We start from the raw sequence: 19,023 nt of genomic DNA on the forward strand, positions 1-19,023 counted from the left end.
TTCACTCTTTCTCTCTGTCTAGATGTTGTCGATCAAAGAGAGACTCTGTTTGAAGGACTCTGTGAACAACCTTCTTCTTTCTCTGCATTATTCACTCAACACATGAAAACTATTAGAGAGTTTGAAGAGACGTGAAATGATGGTTGAGAATTTGCGGAGAAAAAATTCAAAGGTTGACTTGTTAGGCAATCCTCAAAGTATCGTGAACTAATCAACTGTAATTTGCAGTACGAGAAATACCAAGCGATGATGGGAAGACCCAAAGCGCTTGTGGGTGTCGCTCCACTCATCACTGGGAGATCATAAGATAAGGCACGTCTTCACAACTTCCTCCAACGCGCGGTGAAGGCACAGAGAGAGAGAATAATTACATGACACCTCAATTTGAATAATAAAGTAATTGATATGGACAGTCTCTAGAGAAATCATTTTCAACCTGTACACATCTCATGAGACCCAACCAAATGCCAGTAATCTTGATTTATTGTCTCTCCAGAGGTGAAAGAATTCACGATTACCATACTATTCTCTAGGCGCCCTTCATTAAAAAGGCAAATTTTTTCACACTCACCGACTGCGACTTTGGAATAATTGGTTGGCTTTCGTGGTTCTTCTGCAAAGAGAGGGAGAAAAAGTGATTAAATTAGTAAAATTGTGTGCACACACAACTAGAATATATTCGTTAAATTGTTACTAATAATTTAAGGCTGTGCCGTGATCCTATCTTCGAGTGCTCCGAGGTAACAAATAACCTTCACGCTCTTCACACATGATATGAGAAATCATTTCAATAATCCGTGAAGTGTAAATTAATTCCTTTCTGATTGCCGTGCTAATTGAAAATCAATGGGGGGAAAATAAGACAATTCCAACAAGACAAAGGTGGTCTCCATCACTTTTTTCATCAAATCCGTCTTAGTTATACTGATTGATTGACTGCCATTTTTTCTCTCCCAAAAGCTAGACACACTCTTGTGTTCGCAAAACTGCACTAATTACTCTTGTCACATTTCCCCAACCACCAACGAACCTCATCGATGCTGGAGTATTTATTGTTGTGACAAACACGCTCCAGAAAGAAGGAAGCGTGCAGAACTGTGAACGCTATCCGATGAAGGAATGTCGCTATTGAGCAACGTGGTGTGTTGGGATTGTCTTGGACGTACTCGTACTGTTCATCATACATCACTTAATTCTAATTATTTCATTGGCCGGCGTGAAGGATAATGTCACGGAGCTCCTTCTCTTCGATCTGCGAAATCACACACACGGAGGATTTCCGTCATTTCCACAGTGTAAATTGCCGCATTGCGATGCTCCACATTCAAAAATGAAGACCACCGCACAATTGGGAGTCACTTTGGCATTCTGCAGCTCTCACGGTAAGCCCAGAAAAAGCCCACGAATGCAAATTAATGCAGTCCGCAGGAGAGAACCACCGTGGAATTAATTACTGCCGTGGAAGTCACTCGGCATCCAATTAAACGATACACAATTTTTGGGGACAACTTCATCAGCACTGAGCCTCTGTGGACCACCCAAAGGCGGCTGAACTGTGTTCCGCTGCCTCACCATGTGCGCAGGACAATAACATGCGGGGACTTAAAGTGGGACAAGGGGTCAAAGAGGAGGGCGATACAGACAGTGTGGCGTCTTCCAGAATCCTCCTGCACGCTGCATCGCAACCACTTGTTGCTCTCGCAGGTCATGAATCATTTCCTCTCTCTCTCTGCACTGATGCTTGGCGAGTTGACTCCTAATCTTTGAGGCATAGAGAGCGAGTTTAAGAGCCGATAAATTGATATTGACGTTTTAAATGGAAATGCAATTAGCAACATTCTTGTTTCATTGCTAATATTACACCAAAGATGCAAGTTTACCTGCAATGATGAATAAATGAGACAACTTTTCACCTCACACTCGTAAAAATTGAGTAAGAGCTGTACTATATGTTATACTGTATTTAGTTTGGGGTGAAATTTGACCAACGGAAAAACCTTGATTTACAATTCATTAATCAATGATCAGGAACAAGTCGGATAGTTAATCGATTAATTAGTCTTACAAAACCGAGATAAAGTCCTTCAAACACAGTGAAATTTGCTAAGCACAATTTGAAATATGTCTCTTGGGAAGCTCATCGTGCTCTCTCGGAGGTCAAAAGCTGCCGATGGTGTGTATCTTATATATGGCCAAGTGAATAGTGATGTAACTTGTGCAAAAATAGCAAATTACGCATTCTCCATCGTCTCTTAATTCATTTATTGCAAATATTTGCATAAACACTAAATACACTTGTGTTAATTATCTGTCGCAAATTAAACAGAGTTCTCTCTCTCTGAAGCCAACTTCCAGTGTGATTCAGTTGGGTATATAAGGAGGAGTTCAGAGAAACAGAGATGTCTCTCTATGTGCGATGGTGCTGCTTAGCATAAGAAGAAGGCAATCACGTTGGAATTCCACACTGTCTTTTTGTCATTTTTTGGCCTTTTCTGACCACAAAATTCACGAAATCGATTCACTTTGCCACGCGAAAAAGAAGAGATTCAACATCTTGGCAGAGAAAAAAAATGTATGCAAATGAAATTCACAAGAAGTGACTGTGGTAGAGAAAGAAAAACGTCTTGAGAAACAAACACGTTTTTCACACATTCACTCCCAACTGTGAGTGTTGGAATCATTTGCGAATTTTAGGTGCCTCCTATTCGCCAACATAGTGCCACCTAATTATATTTTCATACATATAGAAACATTTAAATGCTAAATGACTATGCAAATGTGGGGCTGTTAAAAATCACGACCTTTCGGATCGGAAAACCAGTCAACACTTTTGATTTCGACGCTGAATTAGCAAATTTACTGACATGTTTGGTGTCATCATTCTATGGTGACTCTTTCTATTCAAATTTTTCAGTCAGTTATCGTCTTCTTCAGCTCAAGATTCTCTAAATTATTCTCTATTTTCTTAATACACAAAAACCACAAATCTTCTCCCCATGAGTCTCACATTTCTGGGTGTGCTCGTCAGCAAAGTCGATTACTAAGAGAGAATTCTGCCAGATAAATTCCCCACCAGAGAACATTGGAAGTGAATTTTTGACTGGTGAATTAGCAATTATAAGAAGCCATTAAGTGAACTATAAAGAAATGTACGGAGAATACGAATAAAAAACGACAACGTTTTCCACCTCATTCGTGTGCGCGATATCATGAATGCTAAAGGAAATCGTGATGAGTTTGAAACTAACACATATTGTATTTAAAATGAAATTGGCTTCATAATTCACACATTCGTGAATCGTTCGCCCAGAGCACCAGAGAAGTGTGATTCTCGAGTTGTCGCAGTTTCAGGTGGTGAAAAGAAGGTTTAATCTTTACGTGATTTAAATTACAAAAAGCGATTTTGAGCACTCTGCGAATGACGTGGTTGAAGGCGAAAAATTCACTACACTCGCGGAATCCCGTGCAATCGTTAATATGCACACAAGACGCCAATTTTGCAACACACCTCTTTTCTGTCATCTCCATGCTCTCCAGAGTCGCTGAAGATCCAATCAGCAATTCATTCACTAATTGCAAATATTATGGAGATAGTTAAGCACGCTAAATACTCTCTGAGCCTGATTTCGTCGCTAATATTTGTCTTTACTATGTCGATATAATCGTAATAGAAGCCCCTCAGGCCTTCTCCAGATACAACTATTATTATGATCCAATGGACACGATAATGGCTGCGCCAGCAGGCACACAAGGGGACAACAGCTAATTTGTTATGGGTGGCTTTTTGCAAAATCCACCATCGTTTTGTAATCACTTAATAAGCAGCTTTTGCTAGAATATTTTCGTCACACTCATGCGAAATTAGCATAGCTTTTCTTTGAGTGGATTATTGGGTCAGTTTAAATGCGAAGGAGGAAAGGATTATGGTCTCAAAATAATCTCCACATTCTTCTGTACAACTGTGATGAAAAATATTTCACAGTAATTTATGATCTCATTCATAAATGGGTTCTCAATCTATGTAATTTTTGTATGACAAATTGCGTATTTATAATATGCTCTAGAGAGTCTAGAATCGCTTGTTATCGCCTCACGCCTTAATACACAACAGCTAATAATAGTGCTTGGAGATAATTAAGCCACAGTTCTAAGTACGTCTAATCATATTGTTAACCTGAGAATGTCTCCGAAGGACACAGAAAGTCTTTTTTCCTGCATGGAATTGCGGGGTCATAAATCAAGTAGTTGTCCTCCCTTCTCATAGGGATGTCGTAGAAAAAAAGCTTCAATTTATCATGGAGTCACTCGGAGAGTAAGTGTAAGAATAATCGGACTTATCTCTCCATCCCTCTTTCGGTCTCTGCGGCATTAAATTGCTCACTAGCCAGACCTTATAGAGTCTTGAACATGATGATATGGTATTATTGATAATTATCACATGCATTTTAATTTAATAACAGCCTCTAACGAACACAGTCAATTTCCCTCTCGGCTAAACAACACACCAAAAGACATTAAACTGAAAACTATGCTGAGATGAAAATAGGAGTGGGAGAGGTTCTAAGAGGCTCTTTTTCCTTTACCAAAGTCACCTCTCTCTCCTTTTGGGATTTCACAACCGCCAGTAAACACTTGGCGAAATGGCTCTCTCTTGAACCTGTGTGATTGATTGTCGCCGCCACAATGGACGCTAATGTACAGAAGTGACACTGATAACGTGCCACACTGTAAACATTAATAAATTAATTAAGGTGAGGTAAACAGCAATAATACGTGATAACATTTTATCTCACGGGAAAGACAAAAATTCCACGTGAAGACATCAAAAGTTGACACAAAAAGCATTTTAGCCGTCTTACATACCCTGCCAAGAGTGCTGGACAGACTGAATGACTGTGAATTGACGCGAATCATTGTGGCAAAATCTTGCTGCAGCTCTGAATGTAATCCCAATATCTCGATGGATGCACTTAAAAATTCACGGGCGGTTCATTGAGGCTAATTTTCACGGCTCACTCATGCCAAAATTGACGACAATTTCTCACTAATTAGTAACTCAACATTGCACTCGAAGAATTTTCTACACTTTCGCGAGAGGATGGAAGAAAAAAAAGGAACAGTCACTCATGGATTTTCGAGATACCGAAAAACTGTATCGAATCGATTTCTGTGTATCATTCTTGGCCGTTTTCTCGTTCTCTCCCGGAGGGTGTAAAAAGTCTTCAATTAAATTTATTGCCACGCTAATGATTGACGTCAGCTGGTCAAATTGGTCAGTCAGGAAGCGAAAGATGCCCAAATGACTTGTTTCAGTCGTCGAAGATCTTCATTTTCACATTTGCCTCATTTCTCAATGAAATTCCCAGGGGAAAAATTGATCTTGATGGTGATGCATATGTGAATATAAGCCATATAAACAAATATTCTACAAAATTGGGACACGCGAATATTCATTGTAGTGTTGGATATGATCCAAAAATACTTAGTTTGCACTCTCTCCCTCTCTCCACTTTTGAGCCATTTCACAGCCAGAGAATTAACATCCACTCTTCCAAAATATTTATAAATGCTCGACGAGAGGGATTTTGCAAAAAAAAATTGAAAATAATGTATTGCCTCTTAGTTTTGCAGACTCTGGCGCAAATTGAGAGGCTCCTCCTCGCCAAAGAGTCGTAAATTTTGCAGCACCAAAATTCTATATATCTTTGTGTGCGCTTGTTGAGAGAGGACAAAGAGGTGAAGAAAGAAAACATCACTTTATATTTAACTATATGACTAAAATTTTTTGCACAAAACCCTCTTCGATTCGCGAAGAATCAGCAAAAATGGGATGAGAAACTAATGATCAGCTCACAAGATTGTATCTTTAAAAGAATTCAAACATTGTTGGATTGAGGTTATGACGACAAAAGCGCGGAAAATGGAAAATATTTGTCTTCCTCGGCGATAAGAAAATGCTTTCGCACGACGATACATTTGGACAAGTGTAATTTTAGAGACATCTTATCACTTCCTTTCCAACTCTCTTCAACCTTGTTAAATATTCCCGGAACTGTAAGGTCGCGGCACGGTTTAATTTAATTCTGCGAATATCGCGATCTGTTGCCACCATTAGATGGTTTTGTCAGAGAGCGAGAGCCAAAAGGACGTCTTAGAAATCTCACACAGAAATCCATTCAAGAGACAAAAGCATTCTCGAGAGATTCACCCATTAAATATTAAAATGTTTCCCACACTATTTTCCACTGCAAAACATCACTTTTTCTGCGAAAGCACGTGACACACTCAACAACGCAAAGCACTGGAGCTTTTCCCGATGAAATACATTTTTGCGAAAGCACTTAAAATAGGAGCGATAGCTCTGCTTGTGGCATCAGTGAAGCCACATTTCCGCGAAAAAAATAGAGTGTTTCTCCTTTGTGTGTGGAGAGGAACATCCACTGAGTGACACGACCAGGATTTTTCCTTGGCGGAAAAACTACAACGTGTGCCACACAAGAGTTGAATTGTACGCCACAGAGTATTCCGATGTGGTCAGCTCCAACGTAGAAAAGCGACTGATTCGCGCGCAGCAAAAGAAATACAACATTGAGAACAGTTTGTTAACACAACAGTAGATATTTCGTCTATACACTCGGTAGTTTCTTCATCGTTTTTCCCCGCATACATCGCGTCACATGCACAGGGAGAGATTCGCGAGTGTGTCTCGTGTGGTTGGGTGTTTCTCCCGAGAGAGATCCACACGGCTGAGAATGATGATAAATAAATAAAAAGCGATAAAAAGGCGAGATAGAGTGAGATGAGCACCAGAGGGAGAGAAACAGTCCGCCAGAAGAAAGTCATAGAGACGCACATTCAAGGAGTCTCTCTCTCTTTTGCCAAAGCCTTTTACACCCATCACGCCATTCCATACAATGTGGCCAATATACAGCACTTTGCCTTTCCCACTATATGTGCACTTTTCACGTGAAAGAGCAACGCGGAAAAGGGGCACAAAAAGTGGCTGCAAGTCCATATGATAAAAAATAATGATTACGACCTGTTCTACAATTGACTATTTTTGGTTCCAGCCATCCAAGCTCACCAGCACAGCCACAAATTGCACGAGAAGTGCACACAATGTGGCCTGTGAGACATATAAAAGAGAGTATGCTCTGTGTGGCCCCCAATGAGGAGGATCCACCGCGAGAGATCTTTCCATTATGGTGAGGAACTCACAGAAGTCTCGTGTTTACAGTTTCCGATCTCTTTACAATTCACTTCTTGAAATTCCATTGAACTTCATGTCTTTTGCTACTTCTATTCCTCGCATGATTGTCTTATTGCACTTTATTCTCCTCATATCGCGCACACAACCTCTTCTCACATCTCGTACGGTTTATTGAAAATCCTCCTTCAATGCGCGCCCCAAGAGAGACTTGATCTTATTTATCCAACTCGCCACAGACCTGCAAGCCCACTTCTTTTTCCGCATTAAGAAAATATTTATCTTTGACACTTCACAATTATGGAATTTTCACTATGATATGTTCCACTTAAAGCTCGCTGGTCGCGCTTGAAATTTGTAGTTCTTGAGCTTCAGGAAGCTGAATGATGGTTCAATTTCTGGAGGAGGATCTACAACACTTTCACCCAGAAAACTAATCAAAACATTGCGGTTGTTTTAGGGCAAATTGAGGTGAAAAATGATTCGTTTCTTATTCATTGGACATGAGCTGTGTTTTGCCCCGTCGACAGACGGTTCCTTCACTCATCATTTAATCGAGACCATTGTTATGCTCATTTTTCGCCACATGGCAAGAATAATATCATTTATAAATAGTTGAATTGTGCAATTCAGCATAACGTGAGCAAAAATGAAGCAATTTCCACAACATATCATCATCTAAAGGCGCTCTTGAGCTGTTTATTCTTGAGAATTTCATCGTTCCATCTGTCGGATATTGTCTTTCCCACTTCCAATTTACCTCTCTTTTTTCCATCACGATTCCATTAGGAGATTTCCCAAACTCATGACAAATTGATGCAATTATCAATTTGTCATCTTTTTTTTCTTTCATCTCACACTGTTTGTTCTTCTTTCCCTTTCATCGCACTGCGGTGCATGATTGATTGTCAATACATCTCATATGAAATTAATAATATTACAAGTGAGGTGATTTCACTAAAACAAATCCATTACATAATAAACTCCGCAATGGAAATTACATGTAAAGCTTTTTCACCTCTATAGCTTCCGGCCATTCAAGAAAACATACTTTGAACATATTTTGCATGTTAGACCACAAATCATTTAAAAGAACATATAGTCGCAAATTGCACTTTAATTGTACTTTAATTGATGTGTCGGCTTATTCTTTTATCAACTTTGAGGGACACACATTTCTTATGCATATGATGTGTTTTTTTTTTCAGTGGGACGCTTTTTATAGAGCGAAAATCTACTGATGTTGTTACATGTATTGAGGCCACATGATTCTTATATTGCAGCAGAAATCACAGCCAATGAATTTCCCTAATCCCATTATGCTATTTTGTTGCAAACATCTGCATGAAGTAGCCATAAATTGTAAAGCTGACAGGATGTTCAAACTAATAAATGTGAAGGAATTTCAGAGGAAGATCACCCGAAAGAGTGTTTGAAAGAAAGAAAATAGCGGAATTGTTTCCGTAAATAAATAATGGGTCAAGAGAATAGCGCGCGCTCGCGAGTGAGAAGAAAAGGTATGGAAGACGTTGATTCAAACATAATTTGGCATATATTTTTTCGAAAAAAAAAACGTGTTGACTTGCTGAAATGTGTGTGAGTGCGAAAAGAATTTACGCAATACACAGCATTCCACCCATGAAAACAAACAGAGGAAAGCAATTTTCCAACACAACAATGTGTGTGTGCATGTATGTAGTAAAATTGTGCTGAGGCAGCACAAAGGCATGGAGGAATTTTGCAAGAACCTCCAGACAGCGGGTGAATTTTCCTGCTCTCGCTACCATATGGTATCGATCATACGTTGAATTACAATTATTATTAAAAGCGATGATGTTAATGATTCGCACCAGCACTTGAAAACACCCGCAATATTCCGATGGAGAACGGAAATAGCATTGCCTTTTCCTCGTGCGTGATCACGATGTGTGAGAGAGAGAAAGAGAGTGTGTGTAATTGATTTGCTTCCCTCTGGCAAAAATAAAAAAAAAACTCTCGGGTGGAAATACATTTGCACATCACACATGAGAAAATACTCGAGGAGGCGATCATCAATCTAAAATAGAATTCTCTTTGGAATCATCTCTCACATGCTGGCAAAAAAAGTAGCATTGGATTTTTTGCTGATGAATAACTAGATCATGTTGAAAATGAATTTTAAAAGAAAACAAACATTTATGATATCATTTCGTCAATGAGCCAAGGAAAAAAAGGCGAAGAGTCAATTTGCTCACATTATGTTGAGACAAATAGCTGAACGGACAAAATACATGTGGCTAAAATACAATCAATATTATCAATGACAAACCCCTCCAATATAGTCGTAAAACTACACTTAAGTTGAATGGGAAGATATGTGCTTTTCAGAACTGTGGAAAGAATTAGAAAAGCTCAAGTGTTAATTCACTTGAGCGCAGTCATTGCTCGGGAAATTGTGCATTTTCATGATTGCTTCACGTCTTTTACGATGGTGTTGTTGTTTTCAGAAATATGAGGAGGGGGACATTTTACGAGGGAACTCTCCTCAAACTGATGAACTGAAACTCCACCAATTTTATACCCCAAGTTAGAAAACTAAGAAGGAAATTATTGACGTAAGACGTGCCGATCAGGCAAACATCATCACACGCGCGTCCAGAGGAAAGAAATCATTGGAAAATCAAATATTTATAAAATTCACTCTCTAGAACCGGTGTTACACATATGAAATGAGAGAGTTAATTTTAGTTCTATGCCACTGTAAACACTACAGTTTTCCTCTTCCTCAACCAGCGAAGGAATGAAGGCACTGGTGAGAAATGTAATTCTCATAGGGAGTGTGAAGAATGTTTGCTTGGATTCAGAGAAGGATGTCAGTTTATTGGAAAGTCTCTGAGAAATGCTGAATTTATCCTCTCACTGGCTTTGACATTGACCATCGGAAAACATCACAATCTTAAATAAATTCTAACCCAACAACAGCAGAAGGTGAGAAAAAAAATAGAGGAGTGTCTCAGCGAAACATTATGAAGTAATGGGCAAATAAAAATAAATTTCCGTCACTTGCTGTGTTAGAATCGCAGAAAAATCGTCTAAATTTAAAAGCATCGCCAGATAAATTGGGCGTGAAACAATTGTCGCGTTCTATTTTCACTTTTGCAGATGATCCACCATCAGCCGAAGGAGATGACAAACATAATGATAAAATGTGTTGAGAAGTGTGTTGAACGTCTCTGCAAAAATCATGTGATGAATTCTCTTTTTTTTGGAGCAGAAAAGAAAACACTGATGGTCACCGTAACAGCACACATTGTTTCACAGGAGAACGTGAGATCGATGGCAAAAATCACGGTACGTGAATTGTAAAAATAATTGTCACAGCAATTGCAAATTGAATTTATTGCCATGTGTAGGTAAAGTTTGTGGTGAGCTTTCGATGTTTATGAGTAAAAAATGCTGAAATTGTCCATTGTCTGCGGACGATACAAAATGCTTCATCTCGCGTACCTGGTGTTCATGCTTTTCCCCTCTCTTCAGCCAGTAGCAAATCAATGAGGAAAAGTGCTTCGTGATCCACATTTGCATGTTACAAAAACCCCCTCCACTCTCCTCTTTCGCCGCCCTTTCGCGGGTCGCCCAGGAGAAAAATATTTCCACAATTTATACACCTCAAGTTCACCCAATACCACCAGAGCAAAATGGAGTGGAAATGAGCTGAGGAATAAAAAGTACTTTACAACAAGTACGTGATCGCATTTAATTAAAGCCAGAAGATGGAAGCCACTTCCCGCCAGTCCGAGTTCATATGGTGCCAATTTATAAATGTGGGAATGAATGCCAATTGACAGATCAACACGTTACATGCAGCCTTTAACGGTGTATTGATTGGATTGTATCGTGAGAGATCACCTGTGACTATACGGTAAGATTTGATACTTCTAGGCATTGCCTCCGATTTAATTTGCATTTAGAGAATCATCATTGTTCCATTAGTTCAATGCCATTTACAGCCACAGCGCGGATTTAAAAGAAAGCGGGGGCATTAAACCGTTTCCCCAAGGGACAAACACACATTAAAGGCACAGTGTGATACTTTTCTTGTCGACAGTGTGCGCATGATGAGGTGAAAATTGCTGAACACTGTTTCTCTTGGTATGAAAAAAATTCGGATCCTCTTATTTTAAGAGAAGCGCGTGAAGGATTGCCTCGCAATTTAACCAAGAAAGAAACAGAGAGAGAGAGATTTAGTAGATGCCAATCGATGGGTGATCGCATGAAAATGCCCTAACAAATAAGTGAGATCGTTATCAATTTTCCACCACAGATGGGCTGAATATTGATGTGAGAGAGATGAGAAAGGAGGGAAATTGATGTTTATGAGACTCTGAATCTTGTGGAATGCCATTGAAGACGCAGAAGAATTCGCGCCGATTGATTCGCCAAATGAAATGCATCGGGGAGAAGTCAAATCCGCTATGTCCATCACGGTTGAATGAGGGAGCCGCGCTGGGGAGATGAAAACGGTTAGCTTTTCCCATTTATGGTCGGGGCAAATCACATGGACGCGGGCGCGCGAGAGGAGATTTTCCACAAATATAGCTAATGCGGTCGAAGACTCATGGCATGGACGCGATCTTCCGCATGCAAAAGATTAGGTGAGATGATATGAAGGCCACGACAGTGACTGTTTCACATGAAATTCACATGATTTCACCTCATGTTGGCATTCAATGTATAATCAGCAATTATAATTGAATGACACCCCAGCAAAACAGTGTGATTTATTTAGTGGTGCGCGCAGCAACATAATCTCAATTGTGAGACAATTGTGTTCGACCTTTGGAAATATTCTCCGCGCTCATTGCTCACATTCCATCGTGTCAATCCGCCATCTCGGTGGCCACACGAGAGCCGTATTGTGGTCACAGGGAATTCCCATTTCTGTGGCCATCCCTCCTTTTATGGGGACACCGCAACCCGCCAAGCAGAAGAGGAACGCAGCCACACGCTGGAATTCCACTCTCTGTGCATCTCACAGACTCAATGGCACACACCGCGATTGCCATCGAGCCTGGAGTGGAGGAAGTGGAATGGGCAGGACTTGGGCAGCAAAGAGCCTCAAAATGTGAATTTTATGCCTTTGTCACCGCGTCAAAAAAGGTCAAAGTCAAACGTCGCGGGGTCGCAGCACTTTAAAAAGTCGTTTAGACAAACTCACCTCGCCTTACAACATCAATTTGCATGTCTGTGACATACAATTTGGTGGATGAATTTATTTTGGGAGAAAGAATAAAATGCAGACAAAACAGCGATTGATGCTACAATTTTCAGTATATGTGGTAAAATAATTATTAGAGGCAGGAAAAAAAGAGATGAGAAAAAGACGTTCATCTTGTGGTGATGTCAATTCCTGACAAGGCAGGAGAATTAAAATTCAGCCTTCACAATGAAACTTTATGTACCATTCTTCTCCACCCGAGGTTGTTTCAATGGAAAATATCGCGCTGGTCAATGTGGAAGAACTTGTGTAATGAAGAGTGATGATTTGCAAATATTTTAAAATGCATTCAGTGTAAATAATAGCCAGCACACGAGGCATTAGTCTTCCTTATGTACACATATGTTTGATATCGTGGCCGTGAAAAGGCATCGTGATGAAGTGTGTTTTCGATGGTATTCATGAATGGAACAATAAATCACCGTTCGCAACGTGCATAAGAGCAATTGCTCTATCATAATGCAATTAATTGTCTAATTAATTGGAATTATTGGACAATTTGTCACCTAAAGTCACAACATTTGCGCACTCTCTCGCGCTTCTCATTTGTGACTACCACACAAACATGGCTAAAAGTCTTCGTCTTCTCTGCAACGGTGCAGGGAAATTTGTGTTAAATGGCACATTACAAGTGGATGTGAAAGAAATGAACTTGCTTCAGCACTCAAGAAGGTGTCATTAATCACACAACTGATCACCAGAGAGACTCTCTACACACTCCTCACCACCACGTCGCAACACGTGCTTCTTCTCCCGGATGATTTTCACAGCGTCATCCACACAAAGGAGGAAGAGATATACAATTGACGCGCGGTAGGAAGGAGCAATTTGTAATGCCAGACGCTTTTAATCTCAAATGAAGCACACAATTTCCCATCTCCATTTCTCACTCATTTTGCTCTTTTTATCGCTCCTTCAAAACTATTTGAAAATAAATAAACCCGCGCGCACAGAGAGATGAATAGTGATTAAGCAAAAGGCGTCCCATCGTCGACTAATGATGATGAATTGCCAGTGGAAATTGCTGATTTTCCATCCATGCCAATGATAGATACTAAAAATAAACACATCATCCGGCCACACCTCTACTGACCTCTGACCTCCCACTGCGCCCCCGCCCTCTCGAACAGACGCCAAAGTGCTCAAGAATGAAAGAGTGCTCGTCAACTTCTACATGACTCTACCACCGAGTAACACCTCTCGGAGAGAGCTGCCCAAGAGACGACAGCTCGAAATGTTCGGTACACCCATTTGCGTGTTAATTTCAATTTTAAACCTGACGATTTGCAAGTAACTCGAGGAATTGCCCATGAAATCCACCCACATACTGGTGGTGTGATGTTATGGTCACATAATGTACACTACACTCACAGAATATCCATCCCTTGTTGCCTGTGAGCTTCTCTAATCGAAAATCAATCCACCAACTTTTTACCCACGAAGACCTTCCCACTTTAATGCCCTGTGAAACCTATGAAAAATCAATTCATCACTCACCCCAGTGCGCTCCACTTTGGCATAATCGGGCTCATCGGATTCATCGTAGCTCGACGACGTGGGATCGTCGAAAGAGGTCTCGGAAATTGATGTGTATTGCTTGCGACGAATGGGTACACCTATCACAGTTCCGGGAATGGGACTCCGCGCCCCGCTGCGACTGCTCATGCTGGACGTCCGGGAAATGTGCCTCAGACTCTGCGGACTTCCACTGTCGGCATCTTTGGCTTTCACTCGAATCTCACACTCATCGAGAGGCTCCACGATGGCCAGAATCTCATCAGGCTCAGGTACGGGTGACTTTTCCTCGGCATCATCCACTTTGCTCTCCTCCTCCTTCTCCTCTCGTGAGACTTCTGGCTGATCCACTTGAATCTCACTGGCAACATCGCGGACAATCTCCTTCTTATTATCCTCGAGAACGGTGTTCTCATTGATATCCGTGGCAGGTACTGAATGGACATCGGCACTTATTTGAACTTGAACTTTCTCCTCACTGGCTTCTCTCTCTTCTGTGCTCCTCTGGGCATCATCTTGTCGCTCTTGTGGATCACTTGAGGGTGTTTCCTGGACAGCCTCCACTTCAGCTGGCCTCTCTTGAGGCTCCTCGATGGCCAGAGTCTTCGTCGTCGGCTCTTGTGGTCCATCATTCTCTACAATTCGCAATTCAACACTTTTCCTGCTCGATCGCTTCTCCGCAATCTCTCTGCTCCTCCTCTTTCTGCTCAGGCCATTCGGTCGCCTGATGTCACGATTGTTGTATTTGTATCCCACCTTCTGGCCGCGAATCCTCATAAATTTCTCCTCCTGCTGCTGCAGAATCCCATTCGGATGCACATCATCACCAGCTTCGCCCTCTCCGGCCGCCTCATGGCGATAGAGGAAGGCATAGACAGTGGGAAATGCCACCTTCTCATGACCACGGATCCATTCATCGTGAATCAAGAGGGTTGTGTCAGAGTATCGTGTCATTGGCTGCAAATATTTAATTGACTTTTATAGCTTCACACTCAATCGCAATGCTTACTTTATGGATGGATATAATGTTTTGACGACAATCATGCTTGACTTTCTGGTAATTCTATTTGTGCACACAAATTCAATGCTAAAAACTACCATACGAAGAGCATGTCATTCTTAGTGCTCTTTTATCCAACTCAACAAGTGTCCATAAGTTCTCAATTTTTACCAATAAAGACATAGCATATAATTATCTCCCTCTTCGTCACACACTCGAAATTCCACTGAACTCTGTTTGCACTCTTTGCCTTCAAAGTGTAAATAATTTACTTTACAACACCACAAACAATCTTTTAAAGGGGGAGCAAAAAGTGATTGTTTGCATGACAATTTGTTGGTGAGTCGATCGTGATTTTATTTATTGAATTTGGCATTCAACGCAGAGGAAGCCAAGAAAGGAGTAATTCAAAATCAAAACAATTCTCAGCAAAACGATCATTTTTACATATGAGAATCCATTTCTAGTCACTCCACTGCAAAAATCTCATCACAGAGAGAGAGAGAGAAAGAGTGAGAGAGTAAGAATTCCGTGAACTGCTGGCCATGTGCAAATAATTTATCTGGACAGCGTCAGTGGAACAATAACACTGGAGCTTGGAAGAAGGAAAAAGTGTCTAGACATCAATAAACATCGCAATCGAGTACACCATCTCGAATGGGGGCTCTTTTCGTTGTGCTGTAGTCCAACAGAATCCCCTTTTCTCATGACTCCCGCGCGCGCTCTCTCTCTTCTAATCCCTTCGATTGCAATCTCTGTCCCTCGAACAAGTGTTTTCAATTGCATTCCCAGAACACATTACAAAGCATTTTATTATAACAGTCCATGTGCCCATTAATTTCCCACTCATTTGACATCATTTCCCAGAAATCAAAGGAGATTCATTGAGAAATTACGCTGGTGGACAAATTGCAGCTCAATCGGTTGAACTTTTCAATCTTGGCCTCCATCCAAGACACACACCGCCGCCGCCGCTCATTAGACGAAATCGCGCGCAGTGGAAATTTGGCGCGAAGCTCCATCGCGCACTAAAAATATCTCTTAGGCCCATTTTTCATCCATTTCCTCTCACTGTGCGCACACAGTGAGTTTCTTTGATTTTTATCTCTGACGACCTACATTTCTTCCAAAGTTGATCGTCATTTTATTGGGCATCAATAAATTCGTAAAGTGGAAATTCACACGTAATTGAAACATCATTTTAAAGGCAAAAATGAAGGCAAAAGGGAAGATGCAAATGCCCACAAATCATGGGATGAGTGAGAGAGACAGCGAGACAGAGATGAAAGAGCACATCAATGAGTTGGTAATTAAACGGACACGATTTATGATGTTACGTCGATAATTTGTATTTATTTTCATTCGCAACTCAACGCGCTCGCGAGCAAGGAATAAAAAAAGTATAGTAAGAAAATCTTAACATTGTAAGTGGGAGAGAAATTCCTCTACAAATTGCCATTATACAGTGAGATCTTATGACTTAAATACCCCCCGCGAATAATTCGATTTGAACCACATTTGCCATATTAATTTGCATATCGATTTGTGTTTCGTGCAACGCACTTTTTCGCGTTGATTCTACACACCGTGGTGAGACGACGATTAAGAAAGACTGACTTGCATAAATTTGAACCACAACAGTTTGATGGAATATTTTCACGAGCGGATATTATTCCAGTGAGAGATGGAAATTTATAGAAGCTCATGACTCTGACCATTAATAATACGTTTCTCTTTCGACATGTTTGCATCTTCTAATTGCCGAGAACTGCTGAGAAAAAATGATGATGGTGTCAAATGTCACGCGAGTTAGAATTTAATGTTGAGAATTCATATGCTTCGTTTTCACTCATTTAACTGCACACCATAATTAATTCCACGCTAAGAGAGGCCAGATCAAATTATCCCTCAATTTGCCACACATGTTCGCACACACGATTCTATCAGAAATGCCCCAAAAAGAATCATCCGCAAATTTTTACCCAAAACTACTAATCATTTATTCGAAATATCTCACGAAGAAGAATCTCATGCGAAAATACCCAGGAATTAGAGCACTTTCTGACGGTTAAAGGCGAATGTTATAAAATTCCACAAATACTCCGAATAAATTTGAATATTGAGCCGGAGGGATGAACAAGAAATTATAAGAAAGAAACTTATAAAATTTTGATAAATGATAATTATTCTTGCTCGAGGAACCATTCACAGAGGGCTTCAAAGACCGCAGCCGTTCGCGAAAACACCACGAAGAGATCCTTAATTTATTTTGTGAGATTTATTTAAATTTTTTGCAATGAATGTTTATCAACAACTTTATCTTGTTCGCTATCTGAAAAACATGGAATAAATTGTAATGAAGTTTTTACTTTAAACGCTTTTTCATGTATATTTCTTTCGCAATGACTAATCCCACAAATTATTTTGCTTGCTTGCTTCATAATATGTGTTGGATGTCTTCATTCAAAATTACCATTGAAATTCAGAGGAGTAAATTGATCTGGAGCATCTGACATGCGTATTTATCAATGCAAATTTAATGGCTCTTTAATTCATGAGCTTCTTCAGACGACAACAGCGCTCCAGACATGGAATCTCACACGTTGACTTTAACCATGACAAGGCAGCAATATTCAGCCAGTGATAAGAGAAATCGCAAAAGGCAAAACATCTGTCACAGAAAGCAAAAAAAAAAATACAGTGAAGAGCAAAATCACTGTAAATCTTTGCATATTTGCCTCTCTCTATAGTCGTTTGAAAATCCCACGGATTTCACACACTTCCTGTGTTTCTTCACATCGCACAGAATCCCCAATTTTAGCCGTCGAAAGTCATAAGTATGGAAATAGAAACACCAGAATGAAATGAGGATGACAAATACACATATCATGAATAAATTTTGCTTACCGAAAGATCCATTTTAGGGAATCACAGCAATATATTCTTCTCCTCTGATCCATTTATCCTCAACTTGTGAGCACTCTATTAGCTTTTATACCGAACAACCGCGCACTGCACGCCTAAATTGATCTTAATTCTCTGTTTATCTTGCGGCGGAAGGTGTACTAGAAAAGGCAAACGAGAAAATCACCTCATTTGTTGCACATGAAAAAAGGCACACCAACTGGCCGATCTCAAATGGTGGCAATTAAGATTAATTTCGCGCCCACCTGAAGCCAATCAAGGCCTGGAAAAAAGACACTTTGTGGTGGCAAAACAAGAAGTGCAAAGTGTGCTTTTGGGAGACGGTAAGAAAAAAAAAACACCTGATATTTCTCACGATAGCATCTTAAGTTATAGAGAGAAAGAAAAACGTTTGGTGGAGAGACACACAATTTCACATCCACCCACATTATTTATCATCTCCTTCTCTGGCAGTCATCCTCCTCGCCCAGCGTATAATTTCGGAAACCGATTTTATATGACTGAGACAACTACTTCCAGTTTTATTATTCCTTTCTTGGGCCTTTATTCCACTCTTTCAGCGTGTTCTCCGCACTCTGGCTTTATTGTCAAAGAGTGGCCGCGCTTTAGTGGGCTCCTAACTTTGGATCTCCTCTAAATGCGGTTTGGGTGAAGAGGAAGAAAAAAAAACAGAGCCTCAAAACATTCAAAGTCAGTTTACATGGGAATAAAATATTTCCTGCGTATGTCGCATTTGAGTGACAAACGGTAAACTATACCCACTAAAAATTGGATACAAAATTCTATCATACGCGAGATTCATTTTTCACCTCTGCGCTGTATTATTTTCTCCTGTGTGCAACTAATATTGATTTACAGGTCACACTCTCCAATGGAATATTTAATTTTGTAGCCAAATATTGATTCTCGTTAAATCTTCCTTCTCTCACCATTTTCTTTTGTTGGCACACTAACAACAAACACGCATTAAGGTTTGTACTTTTCTGCTCTCCCTGGCAAAGGAATCCCACTGAAAATCGGAGAGGGGCTCAGAAGTCACAATCAAGAAACTTCAGTTCATGTAAGTTAAAATTATAGTCATTTGGAAATTACTCGCCTCTCAAGTCAACATTTCAATTT

General features: G+C 40.3%; 1 protein-coding gene across 9 annotated transcripts in view; it reads right to left on the reverse strand.

The window, feature by feature from the left end:
- LOC132262014 (tensin-2) overlaps window positions 1-19,023 on the reverse strand; it is an 82,305-nt gene that overhangs the window by 24,750 nt on the left and 38,532 nt on the right. For 6 of the 9 annotated variants that reach the window (XM_059761167.1, XM_059761142.1, XM_059761150.1 and 3 more), the window contains exons 3-4: window positions 13,962-14,936; window positions 572-613 (exon numbers count right to left, since the gene is read on the reverse strand). In XM_059761167.1, coding sequence (XP_059617150.1) covers window positions 572-613; window positions 13,962-14,936 — 1,017 coding nt within the window. Of the gene's footprint in view, window positions 1-571; window positions 614-13,961; window positions 14,937-17,886; window positions 18,045-19,023 lie in introns of all 9 variants that reach the window. The other 3 variants (XM_059761182.1, XM_059761174.1, XM_059761191.1) reach the window with 2 other exon arrangements.

Source organism: Phlebotomus argentipes, unplaced genomic scaffold, assembly GCF_947086385.1.
Source record: "Phlebotomus argentipes unplaced genomic scaffold, Phlebotomus argentipes genome assembly contig_46, whole genome shotgun sequence".
Lineage (NCBI taxonomy): Eukaryota > Metazoa > Arthropoda > Insecta > Diptera > Psychodidae > Phlebotomus > Phlebotomus argentipes.